Source organism: Lepidochelys kempii, chromosome 2, assembly GCF_965140285.1.
Source record: "Lepidochelys kempii isolate rLepKem1 chromosome 2, rLepKem1.hap1, whole genome shotgun sequence".
Lineage (NCBI taxonomy): Eukaryota > Metazoa > Chordata > Testudines > Cheloniidae > Lepidochelys > Lepidochelys kempii.
In genome coordinates this window covers 148794579-148814089 of record NC_136381.1, presented here as the reverse complement: position 1 = coordinate 148814089, position 19511 = coordinate 148794579, and the positions used below count along the sequence as shown (strand labels likewise).

The window sequence follows — 19511 nt, the reverse complement described above, 5'->3', positions numbered from 1 at the left end:
TGGCAGATTCTCCATACACTGTATTCTGTAAGGATAAGGTTTCTTTGTGTCTGCACCCCAAATTCACCTCCAGGTAGTTTCAGAATTTCACTGTAACCAATCAGTTCACTTACCTCTGATCTTCCCAAAATTGCATGCTTCTGCAGATGAACAAAGACTCCACTCCCTTAGTGTTTGGTGGGCCTTCGTCTTTTACCTGCACAGAACAAAAGCAAACAAGAAATCCCTGAGACTGTTGCTGTAGCAGAAAGAGTCGGAGAGCACATGATCTTCACCCACAGAATCTCCGATTGGCTTTCTGGCTGTGTTCTCCATTCGCTATCAAACCTTCCCCTCTGCCCATGGGGTAAGAGCTCATTCCACCAGAGCAAAAGCAACAACTATGGCGTCTCTTCAGGAGGCACCCCTATTGGACATCCATAAAGTGGTCACTTGGGGCTCTGTTCACACATTTGCAAGACATTATGCCTTGGTGCAGGACTCGTCTGCTGATTGTCTCCTTTGGGATGGCGGTATTACACTCAGCCCTACCGTCTACTTCCTTGCACCCTCCTTCTACTTAGGTACTGCTTGTCAGTCACCCATAGTGGAATACAATAGGGACCATCACTCAAAGAAGGGGAGGAGGTTACTTACCTGTAACTGTAGAATCTTCGAGATGTGTGGCCCCTATCTGTATTCCACTGTCCACCCTCCTTCCCCTCTGCTTTGGATCTTATCTAATTCATGCCAGAAAAGAAACTGGAGTGGTGGTTGGTCTGCTCTGCCATTTATCCCCTCAGACAGAGGCACAAGGTGAGCCAGGGCGCATGCGTGGACCATCAGACACTACTCTAAAATTCTCAGAATCCGGATGCATAGTGTGCATGCATAATCACAGTAGAATACAGGTAGGGACCACACGTCTCAAAGAACTTCCAGTTACAGGTAAGTAACCTCCTCTTCCCATCATGATATCCACATGTGTGCATACATGGAAGATAGTTTGACTCTCATTCTCTTGCATGCTTTTTTCCTTCATTCCCTCTGAGAGACAGAAAAGTGTGCAAGGATTATGTATCCATGACTATCATTAGTGACCCTGATTCTGCAGGCTAATGCATGTGCCAATGGACTATGGATTGTCTTCAATTTCAAGGTCCATGTACTTACTCTGATTTATATTGGTTGAAGCTGTCCAGCTGGAACCAGAACAGTTGAATCTCCTAAGGCATGCCTTATTTCTGCTAAAGTCTAGGAAAGATTTCATGCCATGCTTTTGATAGAGTTGATTCTCCACCTAATGGACACTTTGGAGTATATCTTAGGAGGTATTAAAAAGGTCAGAAAATCAGTTTCTTAAAGGTTCAGGTTTTTGATCTTGTAACAAACCTCATTCTATTTTATTAAATGCTCATATCTCTCACTTCCTTAAAGCCATTGTTAACCCTTCCTTGAAGTCAATGTTCTGGAGCAGCCACCTGTCATCACACAGCCTTTGAAACAGTGGTGGCTTTGACGTTCTATAGGAAGCTCTCATGAAAGTTTGATTTTAATCCTTGTCAGAAGTATCTCTATTTTGTAACCTACAGTCTTTCTTCTGATAATTAAATTACTGAGGGAGTCAATGGGTTGGAAGCTTTTTCATTAAAGTAACATTCATACAGCTTTTTCCTGAAAAGATAGTCCTCAGGCCAGTTCTACACTTCATACCTAAGGGGAATAGACTTTCACTGGAACCAGTCAACTATATTGCTTTTATTTAGTTCTAAGTCCAGATATGGTCTAGAAAGGAAATTGCATATGTTGGCTGTGATAAGAGTAACTATCTATAATTCTGTTTTCACAGAGCAAAATAGTGGGGAAGATGAGATATACACGTGTGTGTGTGTGTGTGTGTGTGTGTGTGTGTGTGTGTGTGTGTGTGTGAGAGAGAGAGAGACATACAGGGTTTCAAGGTAGCCAAGATACTTTCAGATGAATAAAACTTGCTATATTCCAGGCTGGTAGGGAGTTGTGATTTAGCTGATCTGAGTCACCTGCTCTACAAAGGCTACAACAACATCCAGAGGTTGGGGGGAAGTATAGGGCCTCTTCTGATTAAATATACTGAGTTGCAACTTGATCTTTGGTTTGCTTCTTTACAAGATAAACTGGTATCATCTAACACAGCATTTAGGTGTTGGAGTACTAAATTTTGCTCTCAGTTCTACTCAGTGAATCTGTTTTATTTAAGAAATACTGAATTGAGTCCAAAAGTAAAATCTGTAGGCCTTGGAGGGCCTTTGTGCATTCCCATTTGTAGGATATGGTGCCCCCTTGTGTTGAGTCACAGAGCCTCCACCAAAGCCATGTGAGTTAGGATTACATAAGCTCCCCTAATGATGTTAATCTTAAACATCTAAGTGTCATATAAAGGATTGTGGCCTTCACCTGTTTGTTTCTTCTCTTTCATAGCAAAGAGTGTTATGAACCTCGCTAGTGATTAGTTTAGTTTAGTCAGTGTTAGCCCTTTCCCTCTGAGAAAAAAGGACTGCTCTCTTCTGGCTTGGAGGCTGCACAACTATAATGACTGACAGAGGCTAAAAAGGGCTGTAAGCTCTGGACCACCTGCTGTTCTACATACCTGAAATTGGACATTCATGTGCACTGTTTAGTATTTTTGGGTGAGGACTGCAGCCTGTTACAGAGCTGAGTCTGTAAGGCCTTTCTAGAACACACTGGTAACAGCAACTTAAATTGAGAGAGCACCTGCCTGGGGAGGTGCTAATACCTACAGTCTTTGCAACAGTCAACCAGGCTGATAATGTGGGCCCTCACAGACCCATGTCAGCACGAAGCCCTCCTCCACTAAGTGGGCAAAACCTCACCCCTGCTGAATTCCAAGTTGTTGCTGTCTTTGGCACCAACATCCAGAAAGACGCTGGATCTTCAAAGGCCTTGCTATGATCAGCATCTTCTTAACTTCGGGAGTTGTCCTTGGTACTGAGAGTTGTCAGCAATGTCAAAATGTGCACAGGTGCTCTGAGTTCACTGGACTGAAGGGGAAGTGGCTCCATCAGCAGCTCACTCCTTTTTGGTACCAGGCACTCTGCTGCCATAGCATTGTTCTTCCTTTCAAGAAGCCAGAGAAGAAACAAGATCTGACTTGAATGAGACAGTTTGGATAAAGAGACTCCAACCAATCCTAGGAAAGTTTGAACAAAGAAACAACTCAACCCTCCAAGTACCTGTGGCACCACAAGAGAGCCCATGTTCCCCAATGCATATTCCATATGTGCACTGGGTATTGCTGAGACCAAAGGGTCATCTTTTGTATCAGACCCCTGAGACTCCACAATCAGCATTTGACTTTACTTTCAATTTTCAGGCTGTTTGATCTCTGAAAAGCCAGGGGGAAAAACCTTTCCAGCCTCCTCCACACTCTATCACCTGATTTCACCAAATACCCCTTCAGTACCAGATGATTAAGGGGACTTTCTACACTGGCCCAAGCAAAATGTGTTGTAGCCTGCACTATAGGACATGGCAAAAGCCTCTTTGATCTGGCTCAGTTGAGACTATCAGGCCCACCATCAATGGCCTCAGTATGCTTACCATACTTGGGCACATTCACTACTCTTCCCTCTCAGCTCCTAGTGCCTTTGTCACAATGTCCAACCCTGCTGGCACCAAACCTGGCCCTGCCAGCACCACCTCAGCCTGTGCTGCGGCCTAAGCAACCAGTGGTCTTGCCTAGGTCCCGTTGGCTCTGGCACCAGTTTTGCTACTGCTACTTGCAACTCCAGATAACCAGAGACCTACAAACCTGGATACCATGGGAGGTGTTTACATGAAAGATGATGATGATATCCCTGCAGATTACTAGTGAAACATCACCAGATGTGAGAACATTACATCCCCACCAGGTGAATTCCACTAGCTTCAAGAATGGCTAAACAGGATGGCGAATAGACTCAGCTGTACACTGTTGAGGCGCCAACTGAAAACTTGGTCCTTTATTTCACATCTTTCTGCCAAAAACTGAAGATTAAAATTTCCTACCTACTTACAGTGTCTACTTGATACAGCTGGAAATGTCTGGCTTTACACCCCCCTCATCATCGTCAGCAGTCTTCAGTAGATACAATAGGCTGTATCTGGTTCCTACTCAGGACTTTTCCTTCTTACTTTACCACTCCAATGCGAAGTTCCTGGTGGTTGCAGCAATTGTTGAGAAATCCGAGCACAAAGACCTCTCACTCCTCTTCTGTGACTGAAAGAGGATGTAGACTGAACTGTGTCAGCATTAAGGCATGTTTCTCTGGGTCTGCATACTATCAGCTATCAAAGAATGCTAGCACATTACCAGTATGGCCTGTGGGAAGCTACTTGGATTTGGTCCCCGAGGGAAAGGAAATAGCTGGTGAAAGATCTAGCCTCAGAAGGAAAGATTGCAGCCTCTGACCCTTTATGGACTTCAGCCAGCTTATGACACTTCTCCCTGTTCAGCTACTGGGATCTCCTGTGAAGAGACACTTCTGGTTGAGATATGAGGCCTTACTCCTGAGATGCATGGCCTAATAGAGGACCTTTTGATGGAAAAGACATTTTCTGTGAAAGAATTTACAAGACTCTCAGGAACTTGCATAAGGTCCTTTTGGTTCAACTCAGCCTTCTCAAGGACTCATGATTGTACACTTCCTTCAGATACTACAGACCAGCTTTGTCAACCAGCATAGCCAGCATCTCACCCAGCTTATTCCCTGAAATAGCAAGGGAAGCAGAAGACCTATTGAATTGGCTCCACCCACATTGCTGCATTTGCCTCTAAATTGTAGGTTTGACATTATGATTGAGAGCCACATATCAGCATCCTGCACAATATACCCTTTCTCTACAGCCTCTTTATTGTGTGTGTGTGTGTGTGTTTAGGGGTCATCTGCAAAGCCAGGTATGAGATCACATTGTATCACTGGGTATGTCAGAGTTACTCCATTGAATTCATCACCAGAACATCTCCTAACCTCACCTTTCCCAATCCTTTTCCAGGATCCTTCTCATGAGACCTCTTCTTGAAGAGTTGTCAGGTGCCTCCTATCCGAGAGAGTTCCTCGGAAGTTTCTGAGGAAGAGCTTCTACTTAATACTTTGTGATCCACAAGAAAGGAAACTGCCTCTACCCAATCCTATACATGAGACAACAGAACAGATATGTAGGTTCAGAACGCTGTCTGTAGATATAACCATCTCCTCCCTGTGCCAAGAAGACGGGTATTCAGCTCTCGATCTCAAGGTTTCTTACTTCCAGATAGGCATTACCTGCAAAAAATACCTGTTTCTGCATTGAGAACAAACACTTTCAATAAACATTTACCCTCTTTGACCTGTCTACTGTGCTTAGAATGTTCACAGTGTCTGGCAGTAGCATCAACACATCTGAGAAAACAAGGGGTGCACTGTGTTTGCCTGCTTGGATGACAGGTTGCTCAAGGCCAGTTCATGTCAGGAGCTCCTTCACTCTATAGCTCTAATTTGCCACTGATTTCATGTGCAAGGATTGGAAAGCAGCTGGAAAAATCACACTTGGTCCTGTGTCAAAAATTGACCATAGGAAGAGTTTTCCTCCCAGAAGAGTGATTTCTTCAGGTACTACAAGCTATACAGATCCTATAGCATCAGATATGCCAAAAAACAAGGTTCACCCTCAGATTTGTCAGGTGCATGATCATGATCTCTACATTTGATACTCCATGCAAGGCTTCACCTTAGACCCGTACAACACTAGCTGGCCCAAGTGCACACCCCAGACAAGGACAGAGCAGAGACATATGACTATCCCATCAAAGTGTTGCAAAAACTCTTTTGGTGGATGCCTACAGAGAATGAATTAGCAGGAATATTATTCAGCCATCCAACTCCATTTGCACTGGTCACAAAAGACTCATCCATGCTTGACTGGAAAGCTCACTTTCAGGGTGTGGTATCTTAGGATCTGTGGAATTCACAAAAACTCAGACAACATGACAGTATCCTGGCACTTTGGGGCATACACTGAACACAAATCCTTCCTGTGATGCTGGTAGAGCAGGTGTCAGCTCATGCCAACGCCCCAGGCCTCAATGAACACTGATAAATGCATAGCTGGAAATCAGTTTGGCTTACGTATGGGTTAGTATAGTTAAACAGATATTAGTATTTATAGGAATATGTTCAATGTTTAGACTTTATGGAATACTTGTTGGATGCTGCATTTATTAATCCTACTTATAATATATGTAGTCCCTGGTATAAAGTTATATTGAGTGTTTGTTTACATTGTAAACCTCTGTAATTGTGTAACTCACCAAACAGGAAAAGAAGCATTAAGGTAAAGTAATCAGCCTGCAGACAAGATGCCTCACTGGAGGTAAATGAGGCATTGTGTTCCATCAAAGGACAGAGACATTGATTGCATTCCTCACTCCTTCCAGGAAGGGGAGACCTGCACATGAGCTTATCCCATTGGCTTGGAATTTGGGGTGAAGGCAATAAAAAATCCCTGACAAGGAGATACTGAGATTTTTATGCTATCTGGACTCTGAAGGGCAAAGATCCCTAAACATAAGCAAGAGATTTCCATGCTGCTTGGCATGGGTCAGCCCTAAAGGACATACAAGCTTCTACAATAAGCAGCTTCATATTATCTTCTTAAATCTTAGACTGTAACTCATTTGTGCGTGTGTATGTTTCATGTTTTAACCTTGTAAATAACTCTCATTTCTTTTCGTAGTTAATAAATCCTTAGGTAGTTTATTACAGGATTGGTTACAGGTGTTGTTTTTGGTTTGAGAGCTGAGTACAATTGACCTGTGGTAAGTAACTGGTCCTTTGGCACTGGGAGTAACCTGAATATTATTGTGACTTTTGGTGTAAAGTGACCATCTATCACATAGTCCAGCTTGCCTGGGTGTCAAGATAGACTGTAATACCTAAAGGGACTGTCTGTGACTCCATGGTAAGACTGTTATAGTGCTTTAGGAGTTTACACTTCTTACTGGGTTGGTGAAATCTAATTACAGAATATACAGCCAATTTGGAGTTTCTGCCCACTTTTTGATGGTCTGCCCGAGGTTGACACTCTCAGTCGTGAGCCACTCCAGACAGCATGACACTTCCTGCCCTCTCAGCACAAATGGTTTAGATCCCTGATGGACAAAACTGCTTGCATGCAATATCTGAAAGATGCTCTTTTTCAGGGCTCACTCTGCCTGTACCATCCATGTTCCAGCAGAGGGAACTGACAGAACAAAGAATAAACATCTTCAAGAGGAATTCTTAGAAGCTACCTCTTGATCAGTGGAAACAAGTGTGATAGCCCATCCTTAGATGGCCAGACTTGAGATGTGTGTGTTATGAGAAATAAAAAATTACAGAATGCTAAGCAACAAAACTAATTTTACTTTTTCATTTTTTTTCCTAACTATATTAGTTTGTTCTAAGTTTTTAAATATTTTTCACTCTTAAATGAATTCAAAACTGTTTTTAACCTATTACACTATAAATTTGACTGTTCTAAACCAAACTTTGTGCTGCAGCCTCTAAACTTACATTACAGACCAGTTACTGAATTACCTGATTTAGATTTATGCCTGCAAGTTTAGAGGACAGGTTGAAACTAGCTGAAAATCTGTCCCTATTGCAACATAATTTGAAATTATAAGGTAAATAGAGAGTGTGGCAAAGCTCCAACCTTATCTCAGTGGGTCCTGCGGTTCCTGGCGGATTTTGCTAGCCTCAGAGGCTCACTGTGACCGTCTACGAACCCCTTCTTCCTCTAGAGGCAAGGGTCACAGCCTACTGAGCCATTTTCATCATAAACCAGCAAGGGAGGTGAGGAGAAGCCACCCTCCCTCGTACAGTCTCTGTTGTCTCCCAGTCTCAGACATTAGTCAGGGAGGGGAGGGGGAGCCCGGGCACTCCTCTACTCTGGGCTCCAGTCCAGGGACCCTGATAGTAGCAGCTCATGATAGCTGACTTTTTGGAAACAGGATGAGTACGATTCCCTGGGCCACTTCCCCACAGCAGCCCCACTTCCTCAATATCTACGTTACCCTTACCTTAGGGCCTCCTTCCTTGTGCCTGATAGGGTTTGTACTGCTCCATTTCTCCAGCAGCGCGGCTTCCTCCTACAGCTCCTGACACATGTGCCCCAACCTGACTGGGAGGCTTTTAACTAGTTTCAGCCAGCCCCTGATTGGCTTCAGGTGTCCCAGTCAACCTAGCTGTCTTCCCTACTTTCTGGAAGGATCTTAATTGACCCCAGGTGTCTTAATTGACCTGGAGCAACTGTCATTTGCTTACCCTGGTAACAGGGATTTGTTTAGCCTGGGTCTAATATGTCAGCCTCCCAGTACTTTCCTATAGCCATCTGGCCTTGCCCCATCACAAGAGTCATATTCTTTTATGACCGGTTTCAGAGTAACAGCCGTGTTAGTCTGTATTCGCAAAAAGAAAAGGAGTACTTGTAGCACCTTAGAGACTAACCAATTTATTTGAGCATGAGCTTTCGTGAGCTACAGCTCACTTCATCAGATGCATACCGTGGAAACTGCAGCAGACTTTATATACACACAGAGAATATGAAACAATACCTCCTCCCACCCCACTGTCCTGCTGGTAATAGCTTATCTAAAGTGATCATCGGGTTGGGCCATTTCCAGCACAAATCCCCCACACAAATTCACTCTCCTGCTGGTGATAGCCCATCCAAAGTGACAACTCTTTACACAATGTGCATGATAATCAAGTTGGGCCATTTCCTATCACCAGCAGGAGAGTGAATTTGTGTGGGGGATTTGTGCTGGAAATGGCCCAACCTGATGATCACTTTAGATAAGCTATTACCAGCAGGACAGTGGGGTGGGAGGGGGTATTGTTTCATATTCTCTGTGTGTATATAAAGTCTGCTGCAGTTTCCACGGTATGCATCTGATGAAGTGAGCTGTAGCTCACGAAAGCTCATGCTCAAATAAATTGGTTAGTCTCTAAGGTGCCACATGTACTCCTTTTTGCGTATATTCTTTTATGTATTCTTGTGCGACTCCTTCCATTGATCTTCGTTTATCAAAATTGTATCACTATCAAATAGAACATGAAACTCATAATTGGCTGTCATGCACAAGGATGACGTAAAGCAATTTTTTGTGGTGGAGGAAAGTATTTTTTTTTCCTCTTCGGACTTATAAATGTATGTATAGGTGGCCATCCTCTACTCTGGTTACGTGTTGCATAAATTAAACCACAGAATTATGGTAGAGTGATAGCAAAGCCATAGTTCAGGTTGTGTACCAGAGAATAAAGGGAAAACATTGGAAATACGCTAAATATTTGATGCCAGAAAAAAAACATACAAAATAGAGTGTTCGGGGACTTAATTTTCAGTGTGATTGGAATTTTTAGGGATATGATGTATTTAAAATATTTTGGAATTAAAAATGGGTCGTTTTCGATGTTGGATCCCAAATGTATCACTTATATACATGGAAATTCTTCGAGTGATTGCTCACGTGCATTCCACATTAGGTGTGCATGCTCGTCACATGCACCGGTGTTGGAAGTTTTTCCCCTAGCAGTACCAATAGGGGAGCACCCCTAGCAACCTCTGGAGTGGCACCACCATGGTGTGGTTTAAGGGGTGCTGCACTCTCCGCTCACCCTCAGTTCCTTCTTGCCACCAGTGAAGGTGCTTCAGAACTGCTGTGCTCCAGTTCTCCGCTGTAGCTTTGCCTGTTTGGACTGTCATTTAGTTCATAGATAGTTAATACCTGTAGTTTTTTTAAAAAAGTTAAAATTATATAGATAGAGTAGAAGAACCACGCCTGGGTTGGGGCATGCCCCACACCCCGAGCTTTAAGTTGTGTGACACTTGTAAATGGCCTATGCCCATAAGTGACCCGTACACTAGCTGCTTACGCTGTGTTGGGGAAACCCACGTCAGCAACCGCTGCAAAATTTGCAGATTGTTTAAGCCCCGGACTAAGAAGGAGCGGGATATATGGCTCCAAGGCATATTGATGGAATCGGCCCTGACACCGGCACCGCTATACCGCTCTGAGTTGGCACTGAGCACCGCACTGGCTCCCCATCCATGGGACACTTCTAAGACAATGAAGAAGTGAACTTCTCTGTCAAGGCACCGAGGCAAGGCTGGGGGCGAGACTAGACCCTCGCTGGGTAGCTCTTGATCACCCTCAGCCTTGTGGCGCCCAACTCAAGTAGAGCAGAGTAGCCCAGTCCACTCCAAGCTGACGTCCCCGGATGCCAGTGACCACATACAAGTGCCCTCCACCCCAGAGGCCCTGCAGGCAGCTCAAGACATAATGTCTCTCCCAGTACGGGCTGCACCGACCCCAGCGGCTCCCCAGTCCAGTGGCAAGCCAGCGCTTGGACTGCCATAGTCGCCACCTGGGCGGTACCGCTCACTGTTGAGGGAAGGTTCCTGATGCCGCTCTTTGCAGAGTGACCACCCTGCTCACAGCCCGCACCGGTCCCCATCGACCCCCACCCGATTGTCTGGCTGGGTGCTGTGCAGCAGGGAATTGAGGCACCACTATGTATCGAGGGAGCACAGACCTCAAGGTCAGAGCATGCCCCGCCGGGACTGGGACCAACGGCACCAGAGGTTGCCGACTCCAAAAACCTACCGTAGCCCCTCACGGTACTGATGTCAACGCTGCTCATGTTCTTTGCCCCGGTTGAGGTCCCCGGCACAGCAGTGCTCCTGTAGCCCCAGGTGTAGATCGCCAACAACCAGCCATCGCAGATCCACCCAATGGAGCTGTTCGCAGAGCCGCCAGAACAGACGGTACTCCCACTCGTCTGCACCAGACTCAAGGTCTCGAGCCCGGCACCACTCATGACACTGTTACTCATCCCCAGCCCTGTATAGCAGTCATTTGTATACCAGCCCAGCCTCCCCTAGGAGCTGGCAGTCAGTGGACCAGACGAGTCCAGTGGGGCAGCCCGCCCCGACAGTGCCACAGCAAGTGCAGTGACACCAGGCTCCCTGGCCAGTGCTCTGGTACCAATGGACCCCATGGGCCACGACGCAGCACCCGTTGGTGGCCCTCTCAGTAGCCAGGGCTTCAGACAGACAGTCACCCTCCCTTTCTCAACCTCCCAGGAAGGGGTCAGTGGAGCGCTCTTCCACAGCCCCAGATTCAGAAGGGGACCAAGAGCTGAGAACTGCAGCACTGGTGGGGATGCAGAGCATCACGTCTCCATCCTCCCCTGATGAGGCCATCATGGCGCTGCCTCCTCCTGTTCTCCAGGAGGACACAAAAGCCCACCAACAGCTCCTGAAAAGGGTGGCTTCAAGCCTCAATTTACAGGCTGAAGAGGTGGAGGAGCCTTCGGACTCCCCCTTTGATGTCCTCTCAGCCACAGCACCGGCTAGGGTAGCCCTTCCTCTCCACGAAGGGATGGCAAAAATCTCCACTGCCCTGTGGCAGACCCCATCTTCCTTGCCCCCGTATCTAAGAGGGCAGAGTGGAAGTATTTCTTGCCTGCCAAGGAGCACGAATGTCTCTATACCCACCCCGTCCCCAACTCCCTGGTGGTCGAGGTGGTCAACCACTAGGAGCATCAACGCCAGCCCGCTCCCACCCCTAAGAATATGGAGTCGAGGAGGCTGGACTTGTTTAGTAGAAAGCTTTATTCTTCAAGCTTCCAGCTGAGGGTGGCAAACCACCAAGTCCTGCTGGGCAGATATGATTTTAACTTGTGGGGCTCAATGCCAAAGTTTGTGGACTCCCTCCAGGAGCGTGATAGGAAGGAATATAAGGCCCTGATGGAGGAGGGCACTGCTGCTGCCAGAGCAGTCCCTCAGGCAGCCTCGGACACAGCAGCAAGAACTCTGGCCTCTGCGGTCTCCATGCGGAGGGCGTCGTGGCTCCTCTTGTCCGGGTTGTCCAATGCGGCACAGAGCTCCCTGCAGGACCTCCCCTTCCATGGCAAGGCCCCTGTTCGCAGAGCAAATGGTTATGAAATTACACAGTCTCAAGGACTCTTGTATGACCTTAAAGTTTCTTGGTCTCTATGTCCCGGCCCCAGCCAGGACCAAGTTCAAGCCTCAGCAGGCCCCCAGCCAAGCCACCCAGTCCCGATATGAACCTTCTTACAAAAAATCCAGAGACTATAAGAAGCGTCCACAGCGGCAGTCTTGGCCTGCCCCCCAGCCTGGCCCCTCTAATGGCAAGCAGGCCGGCAAGCGCCCGTTTTGATGGGACGCCCGGGGACGACTTAACAGTCTGTACCAGAGATCTGCCCAACCTACCCTTCTCCAACTGTCTCTGTACTTTTCTCCCGGAGTGCTCGCTACTGACCTAGGACCGATGGGTCCTCAACACCATGTCCCGGAACTATACCCTCCAATTTCTCTCTACCCCACCTACCTGCCCTTCCTCCCCATCCCTCTTCAGGGACTCCTCTCACGAGAGCCTACTTGAGCAAGAGGTGAGGCAGCTCCTTCATCTGGGAGCGGTGGAGGTGGTGCCTGCGGAGTTGGTGTCCAATGCGTCGGACTTGGGGTGGGGAGCCCATGTGGGAAACCTCCAGCCCCAAGGCCTGTGGTCTGCGCAGGAACTAGCCCTGCGCATAAACGTCAAAGAACTCTGGCCTGTGTGACCTTTCGCTCATGCCTTATGGGCAGGGTAGTCAGAGTTCTCACGGACAACAAGGCCTCGATGTTCTACATCAACAGACAAGGCAGGGCCCGCTCCTCAGCCCTCTGCCAGGAAGCCCTCCAGTTGTGGGATTTCTGCATCACTCACAATATCAATGTGGAAGCCCATCACTTACCAGGAATCCAGAACTCTCAAGCAGATCGCCTGAGCCTGGACTTCTCCTCCCAACACAAGTGGTTGCTACACCCAGAGGTGGCTCACATGATCTTCCGAACATGGGGCACTCCCCAAGTGGATCTCTTCATGACCAGGCAGAACCACCAGTGCCCCTGGTTCTGCTCCAGGAGGGGCCTGGGCAAGGGCGTGATTTCCGATGCCTTCCTTCTGACCTGGTTGGGTCAGCTGCTTTATGCTTTTCCTCCAATTCCACTGATCAGCAAGGTCCTGAAAAAAATCAAGACGGACAAGGCTTGCATCCTCATGATTGCCCCGGCATGGCCCAGACAACACTGGTACGGGACTCTTACGAACCTGTCCATTGCACCCCCGTGGCCGCTACCAACCCACCCAGACCTTCTCTCTCAGGACTAAAGTCGCCTCCTCCACCCCAACCTTGCAGCCCTCCACCTTACGGCGTGGTTGCTCAATGGTTAGGCCAAGGGGAAAGGATCTGCTCGGAGGGCAAGTCCTCCTGGAACGCAAGAGGCCCTCCACGTGTGAGGCCTACCTAGCAAAATGGTCAAGGTTCCTGGTGGGCCGCTGATCATGGCATCTTACCAGTGGCTGCCCCATTCCAGCTTGTACTGTATTACCTCCTTCATCTCAGAGCCCAAGGCCTAGTGCCCTTGTCCGTCAAAGTACATCTGGCAGCCATATCGGCCTTCCACCTGCCTGTTCAGGGACACTCAGTATTTTCTCATGCCATGACCGGTCGATTTCTTAAGGGCTGTATCGCCTCTTTCTTTATGTTAGGCCCCTGGTTCCACAGTGGGACCTGAACTTGGTTCTGGCCAGACTGGCAGAGCCTCCATTTGAGCCGCTTGCCACATACTCCTGGTTCCACCTTTCATGGAAAGTAGCCTACTATGGAATGTACATGAGCAATCACTCAAAGAAGAAAAGACAGTTACCTTTTCCGTAGCTGGTGTTCTTCAAGATGTGTTGCTTATGTCCATTCCACATCCCATTCTCCTTCCCCACTGTCGGAGTTGTCTGGCAAGAAGGAACTGAGGGTGGGGGGGCATACAGAGCCTTTTATACCGTGCCATGGTGGCGCCACTCCAGGGGTCGCTGGGGCGCTCCCCTACAGGTACTGCTAAGGGAAGAACTTCTGGCACTGGTGCACATGGCGAGCACGTACACCTACTGTGGAATGGACCCGAGCAACACATCTCGAAGAACACCAAAAACGGAAAAAGGTAACTGTCTTTTCTACAATAAACCTCTGATGTCGATTACTATATATCTATAATTTACACAAATACCAATTTTATGTTTATCTCTGTTGTAATTTTAAAAAATAATAATCTTTGAGAGTGTGGCGTTAAAGGTATGATGATTTTATTTTGCTTAGGAAGCAACTCACGTCAACATAGTGCTACATGTAGGGGTTTACATGATGAACTGTTGTCTGTGTAGAATTCAGAGGCTGCAATATTTACAACTTCTGGCACACACAATAGAGACAAGCAGATAAACTCTTTCCCCCAACTCCTTGACACCATAGTTCCCTTCCTCCTCCCAGCTTCCCAATCCCCAGTTGTACCAGATGCCCAATCATTTCCCTCTCCTGCTCTCAGCAAGTCCCCTGCTTCCTTCTCTTTTCTTCCAACCTCTATGCTCCCCAGCTGTCTTTTAGTCCTAATCCTCCACACTCCACTCCCATCTCTCCTGCTGCTCCCAGCCCTCGGTGCTCCCAGGGATGACTCTTCTGCTTTCAAACTCCCCCCTCTTCTCCCTAATCTGTGGGAGCTATGAACAAAGGGACACCAATACTGTATAAAAAGGATTAGGAAATTAATACAAATAAAAACTTCATTTTGTGACAGTTAAGGTTGCACCAAGTTCTACCCTGCCAACCCAAAACCTTAAAAGCGTGAAAACCAGAAGTTAAGGAAAGAGTCACTGGTATTCTTTGTCATTTGCACGTTGCCAAAAACACACCTCATCAAACTTTTGCTTCCATCTCTTCTTATTCCTGGGGGCATTCTGCGCCAAAAAATTAAAAAATTCTGCACACAATATTTTAAAATTCTGCACATTTTATTTGTCAAAATAACACCACATAATCACTCCAGTTCAAATTATTTTGGTAATTTATTTCAAAATACCTCTCAACAATTACATCTGTAAAAATATTGACACAAAAAAAATCTCCTCAGGAGTAGCGTGTTAAAGAAACCCCTATGGCAACCTAGTTCCTGTTTCTCTGCCCGCTTCCTTCCTCCAGAGCCCAGCTGCGGGGTCCCTCTTGCCCAGATATCTGCACCTCCTTCCCGTCAGAGCCCAGCCATGCCCCCTCCCGAGCCCAGGGATCCAGAGGGAGAAACAGCCTAATGCTCGGTCCCAGGTTTGCATGGTGTTTCCTGCGTGCCACCCTCTCCGCAGGGCATGCTGGGAACTGCAGCTCTCAGGAACCCACTAGTTCCCTCCCCCGTCAGTGTCTTCTGTGTGTAAGCTGGGCTCTGCTGGGTCCAGTGGCCCCTAGTGGTGGCCAGCAGCATGGTAGCCCATTTCTGTGGGGGAAAGGAAATTCTGTGTGAACAATGTTAATTTTGCAAAAGAGTATCTTATACATACCAAGAAGCCATATGTACTTCATTAGACTTGTGCTGTTGTGCAAAAAGTTAACTGTGATCTCGTATACTTTTGTATCGAAAGATCAGTGCATCTGATTGTTACACAGTCTATGTATTTAGGCAGTTATTTTGTCTTAATGCTACTGAGGTCCCCCTGTTAAGGAGTGCTCTCAGTATTCCTTTTCTGTATTTGATTGATAGAAGTAAAAGCCTCATGGGGTGTTGGTGTGTTCTGGACTATGTGAAAATGTCAGTGTACACAGGATGCTTTTCGCTTAACTTTCAATTTACATAATTTTGAAGTTTTGGGTTGGTGTGGTGTGCCTTGTTGCTATCACTATACAAAGGTTTTGTTTATATTATTAAAGAAAAGGACTGCCCATTAGTATCAGACAAACCTCAGCTCACCCCTTTGCAGCATGCCTGGAAGACCAGAAAATCCACATGCAGACAGACCCAGATGCAGAACATGAAGAGCATGACAGATTCTGGTAGTATGCTATAGACTATTTTACACATGATCATTTATTACATTTATAACAGTGACGTTTCTAGGATGTTATATATCAAATTTTATTGTAATAAGTCACTGTATGCATTTTAAAATCACTCTTAGACATTTTTACAGGCCTTTCTCACCACCTCTTACCATCTTTGCTAAAAATGCAATTGTTGCAGAAATTGTGAATTCTGATCTGTTTCCAGATGTGTGTGTGTGTGTGGTGCATTTTTAAATACAGAGTCTAAAATTTTGGTTTTATTGAGTTTTTGATACTTTAAATTGAGACTGAAAATATGCTTAAAGTCAAAACTTGTTCTTCCTTATTAATTAGGATAACATCTTTTCCTTTTTTTAAATTTTTTAGAGCCTTTCTTTAAATGAAACAAGCTCCAGCCTGTTTGCTTTTTTTCTGCAAATGATCCATAACAACATCCTGGAGATTGAGGGCAGGTAAATGAGTTTATGAAAAGAAACATCAATCTCTGCCATTCTGCTCTGTCAACCAAAAATCTTTCAATTGGCACTAAGGATGTAACCTTCTTAACTAGCTTTCATTAGATGGGATATGTTACTTGACCTTAGTTTGAAATGCAGTTGTCATTTAATTTAGGTTAGAATCTATAAAAGCATGAATGGTCTTGGAATGGAAACTTTTTATTCACATAATAAATTCTGTTTCTTTCAAATGAAAATATGCACATTTTAAAAACATGTTGCTGTTTGCTGTAAGTCAGAACCACTTACAGTTAAAAATAAGTGAATAAATTGCAAAGGAAAGAGATCAGAAATGCTTAGTAAGATCTTGGAGATTCATAGTGGCTACTAGGAATAAGGAAACATCAACACAGTTTTACTAATCTTGTTTTAGTTCCCTACTGTGCAAAAATTACTTTCCTCCTTTTTCAGTTGGGCTTGTTTAGAAGGGTGAGATCGGGGGAAAATGCAAATGTGATAATTATTAAAACTACTTGTAACTATAAAACTAGATAGAAAAGTTATAAAGATGCTGTAATACTGTAGATTTTGCATTTATGTTATCAAAATTTCTCAGAATTTACTTGTAGCCACTAGGTAGCAAATGTGTATCATATTCACAAAGCAAGTGCTTGCAAGCCACCTACTACTTTGTCTTTGGTTTAAAGTTCAGAGTTAAAATGGTGGTTTATGTTGGGATTAAAGAGTAGCTGCCATAAGCCACTGATGCTGATATTTAACAAATTTTGGAGTACATGGGAAGATCCAGAGGACTAGAAAGAAGCTAATGTTGTGACTGTTTTTACAAACTGGGATCTGTAGGCTGCTTAGGTATTGATATTAATCATGGTTAAAATAATAGAAAGGCTTTCGGTGGTCCAAAGGTGAAAATGTAACCCAGCAAGATAATGCTACACTGAGGGAATCTAGAAAATCACCATTTGACACATTTCTCTCAAATATAAATGTTGACCCTCTCACATGTGGAGTCTTAAGGAGTTTCCAAGGGCTTGTCTGCAATTACTGGGGGATCAATGCGTGGCAATCGATGTGTCGGTGATCGATTTAGGGGGTCTAGTGAAGACCCGCTAAATCGACCACAGATCACTCCCCCATTGACTCCTGTACTCCACCGGATTGAGAAGAATAAGGGGAGTCAATGGGAGAGCGTCTCCCATCGACGTCACATAGTGTGGACTCCACGGTAAGTAGATCTAAGCTACATCAACTTGAGTTATGCTATTTATGTAACTCAAATTAGATCGACTTTTCCCTGTAGTGTAGACAAGGCCTAAGGAAACTATGCAGGGTGATGCTGTGAGACAGAAGTTGATTGAAGTGAATGAAAATTAATGTTGTCTTCTGTTTTCATATAGAATGGCTGTGAATTTGTTCAATAAATAATTGAAGTTATATAATTTTAAATGAGTTTAATTTTGTCATTGGTACGGACATGCATCATGATTTTAGAGGTGGGAATTGAAAATTGCAAGGTTTGGTTATTTATATTTTTTAAACAAAGGTACTATTACAATTTTCAGACTTTTTTATCAAGAGCTTAAGTTTTTATGTATTTTAATTTTATAATACTTACAACATTTGTTTGCAATTTGAGTTTTCTTTCTAAACTGGAATGAAAATTTCTTCATTTTTAAAATTTGCTTTAATTAACCAAGGTATCACTGTCTTTTTTTAATATAGTATTGAACATGCAGCATTTGTTCAGAGAAGCATGGATAATAATTATTATAAAAATATTTTAAGCAATGAAAAATGTTTTAAGAGAACAACTAATTACTTCTGTACACATCCCTTAATTTCCTAATTTAACCAGTAACTTGTTAGTGTGAACTTCAAGTCCTTTCACTTTTTAGTTAACAGTTGATCCAAGGGGTCTAGATAGTGTTCAGAAGTTACTCAGTAGTTGTTATAAAGGTTTCTGCCATCCTCTATATCTTCTGTGTATTTATATTGTCACATTTTGTTTGTCTGAAAAAATAAATTTTGTGGCTATAGAAGACATAAGAGAAATGGTTAGGTGAAGTGTGGATCTGAAAATATATGAAAATAGAAGACAATTATGCTTTTTGGTCAGTTATAAACTTAGACCTTCCAGTGATTTAAAATGTGTAAATCACTGGACTAATTAATAATTAGGCAAAGGAAAAAAGTTCTAGAATAACTAATTCCCGATGTCAGCTTTGGAACTTCATATGCCTGTGTTCTTAGAAGAAACACAACTAAACATTAAAGGAATAGATAAGTGTATAAGTCTTCCAGGTGTCTAATATTAACCGTATGTGTTTCTTGGCTATATTGCTTACCTTTTCGTATGATTATAAAAATTGTAAATAAACCTCTAATGGCTAACTGAAGTTTTCTGTTGCCAGTTCTAATTTACATTCTGCTTATTTATTAGATACTACTTACAGTGTTGTGGAATTCCGCAGGGCTCTATTTTATCAACTCTGCTTTGCAGTTTATGCTATGGAGACATGGAAAACAAATTATTCTGTGGAATACAGCGAGATGGGTAGGGTAATTTTTCTTTTTTTATATTTTGGTTGATTACTTCTATGGTGCTGTTACTTTGCATAGTTCTTTTCAGACTTTCTGTTAGATTTGAAAAAGCGGCAAAGAGTCCTGTGGCATCTTATAGACTAACAGATGTATTGGAGCATAAGCTTTCGTGGATGAATACCCACTTTGTCGGATGCATGTAGTGGAAATTTCCAGAGGCAGGTATAAATATGCAAGCAAGAATCAGGCTAGGGAGAATGAGGTTAATTAAATCAGGGAGGATGAGGCCCTCTTCTAGCAATTGAGGTGTGCACACCTACAAGCATCCGACGAAGTGGGTATTCACCCACGAAAGCTTATGCGCCAATACGTCTATAAGATGCCACAGGACTTTTTGCCGCTTTTACAGATTCAGACTAACATGGCTACCCCTCTGATGTTAGATTTGAGAAATCTTTGCAGTAGTGGCATAACAAATACTCTACGTTATAAAATAGGATATGCAAATTAAACTTTTTTTTTACCATACAAAAAATTTCTTTTTTTCTGAGCTTCTCCCAGTGCTTTACCTACAATGCTTCTTTAAGTGTTAGCC

General features: G+C 44.5%; 1 protein-coding gene and 1 long non-coding RNA gene across 7 annotated transcripts in view; one reads left to right on the top strand and one right to left on the bottom strand.

Annotated features, from left to right (window-relative positions):
* TERT (telomerase reverse transcriptase) overlaps positions 1 to 19511 on the top strand; it is a 130940-nt gene that overhangs the window by 36104 nt on the left and 75325 nt on the right. For all 6 annotated transcript variants that reach the window (XM_073332439.2, XM_073332441.2, XM_073332442.2 and 3 more), the window contains exons 8-9: positions 16287 to 16372; positions 18816 to 18929. In XM_073332439.2, the coding sequence (XP_073188540.1) occupies positions 16287 to 16372; positions 18816 to 18929 (200 nt within the window). The remainder of the gene's footprint in view (positions 1 to 16286; positions 16373 to 18815; positions 18930 to 19511) is intronic.
* Positions 11643 to 19511, bottom strand: part of LOC140907153 (uncharacterized) — a 38685-nt gene continuing 30816 nt past the window's right edge. The window contains exons 2-3 of the long non-coding RNA XR_012157393.1: positions 12798 to 13066; positions 11643 to 11959 (exon numbers count right to left, since the gene is read on the bottom strand). This is a non-coding gene — a long non-coding RNA (uncharacterized LOC140907153). The remainder of the gene's footprint in view (positions 11960 to 12797; positions 13067 to 19511) is intronic.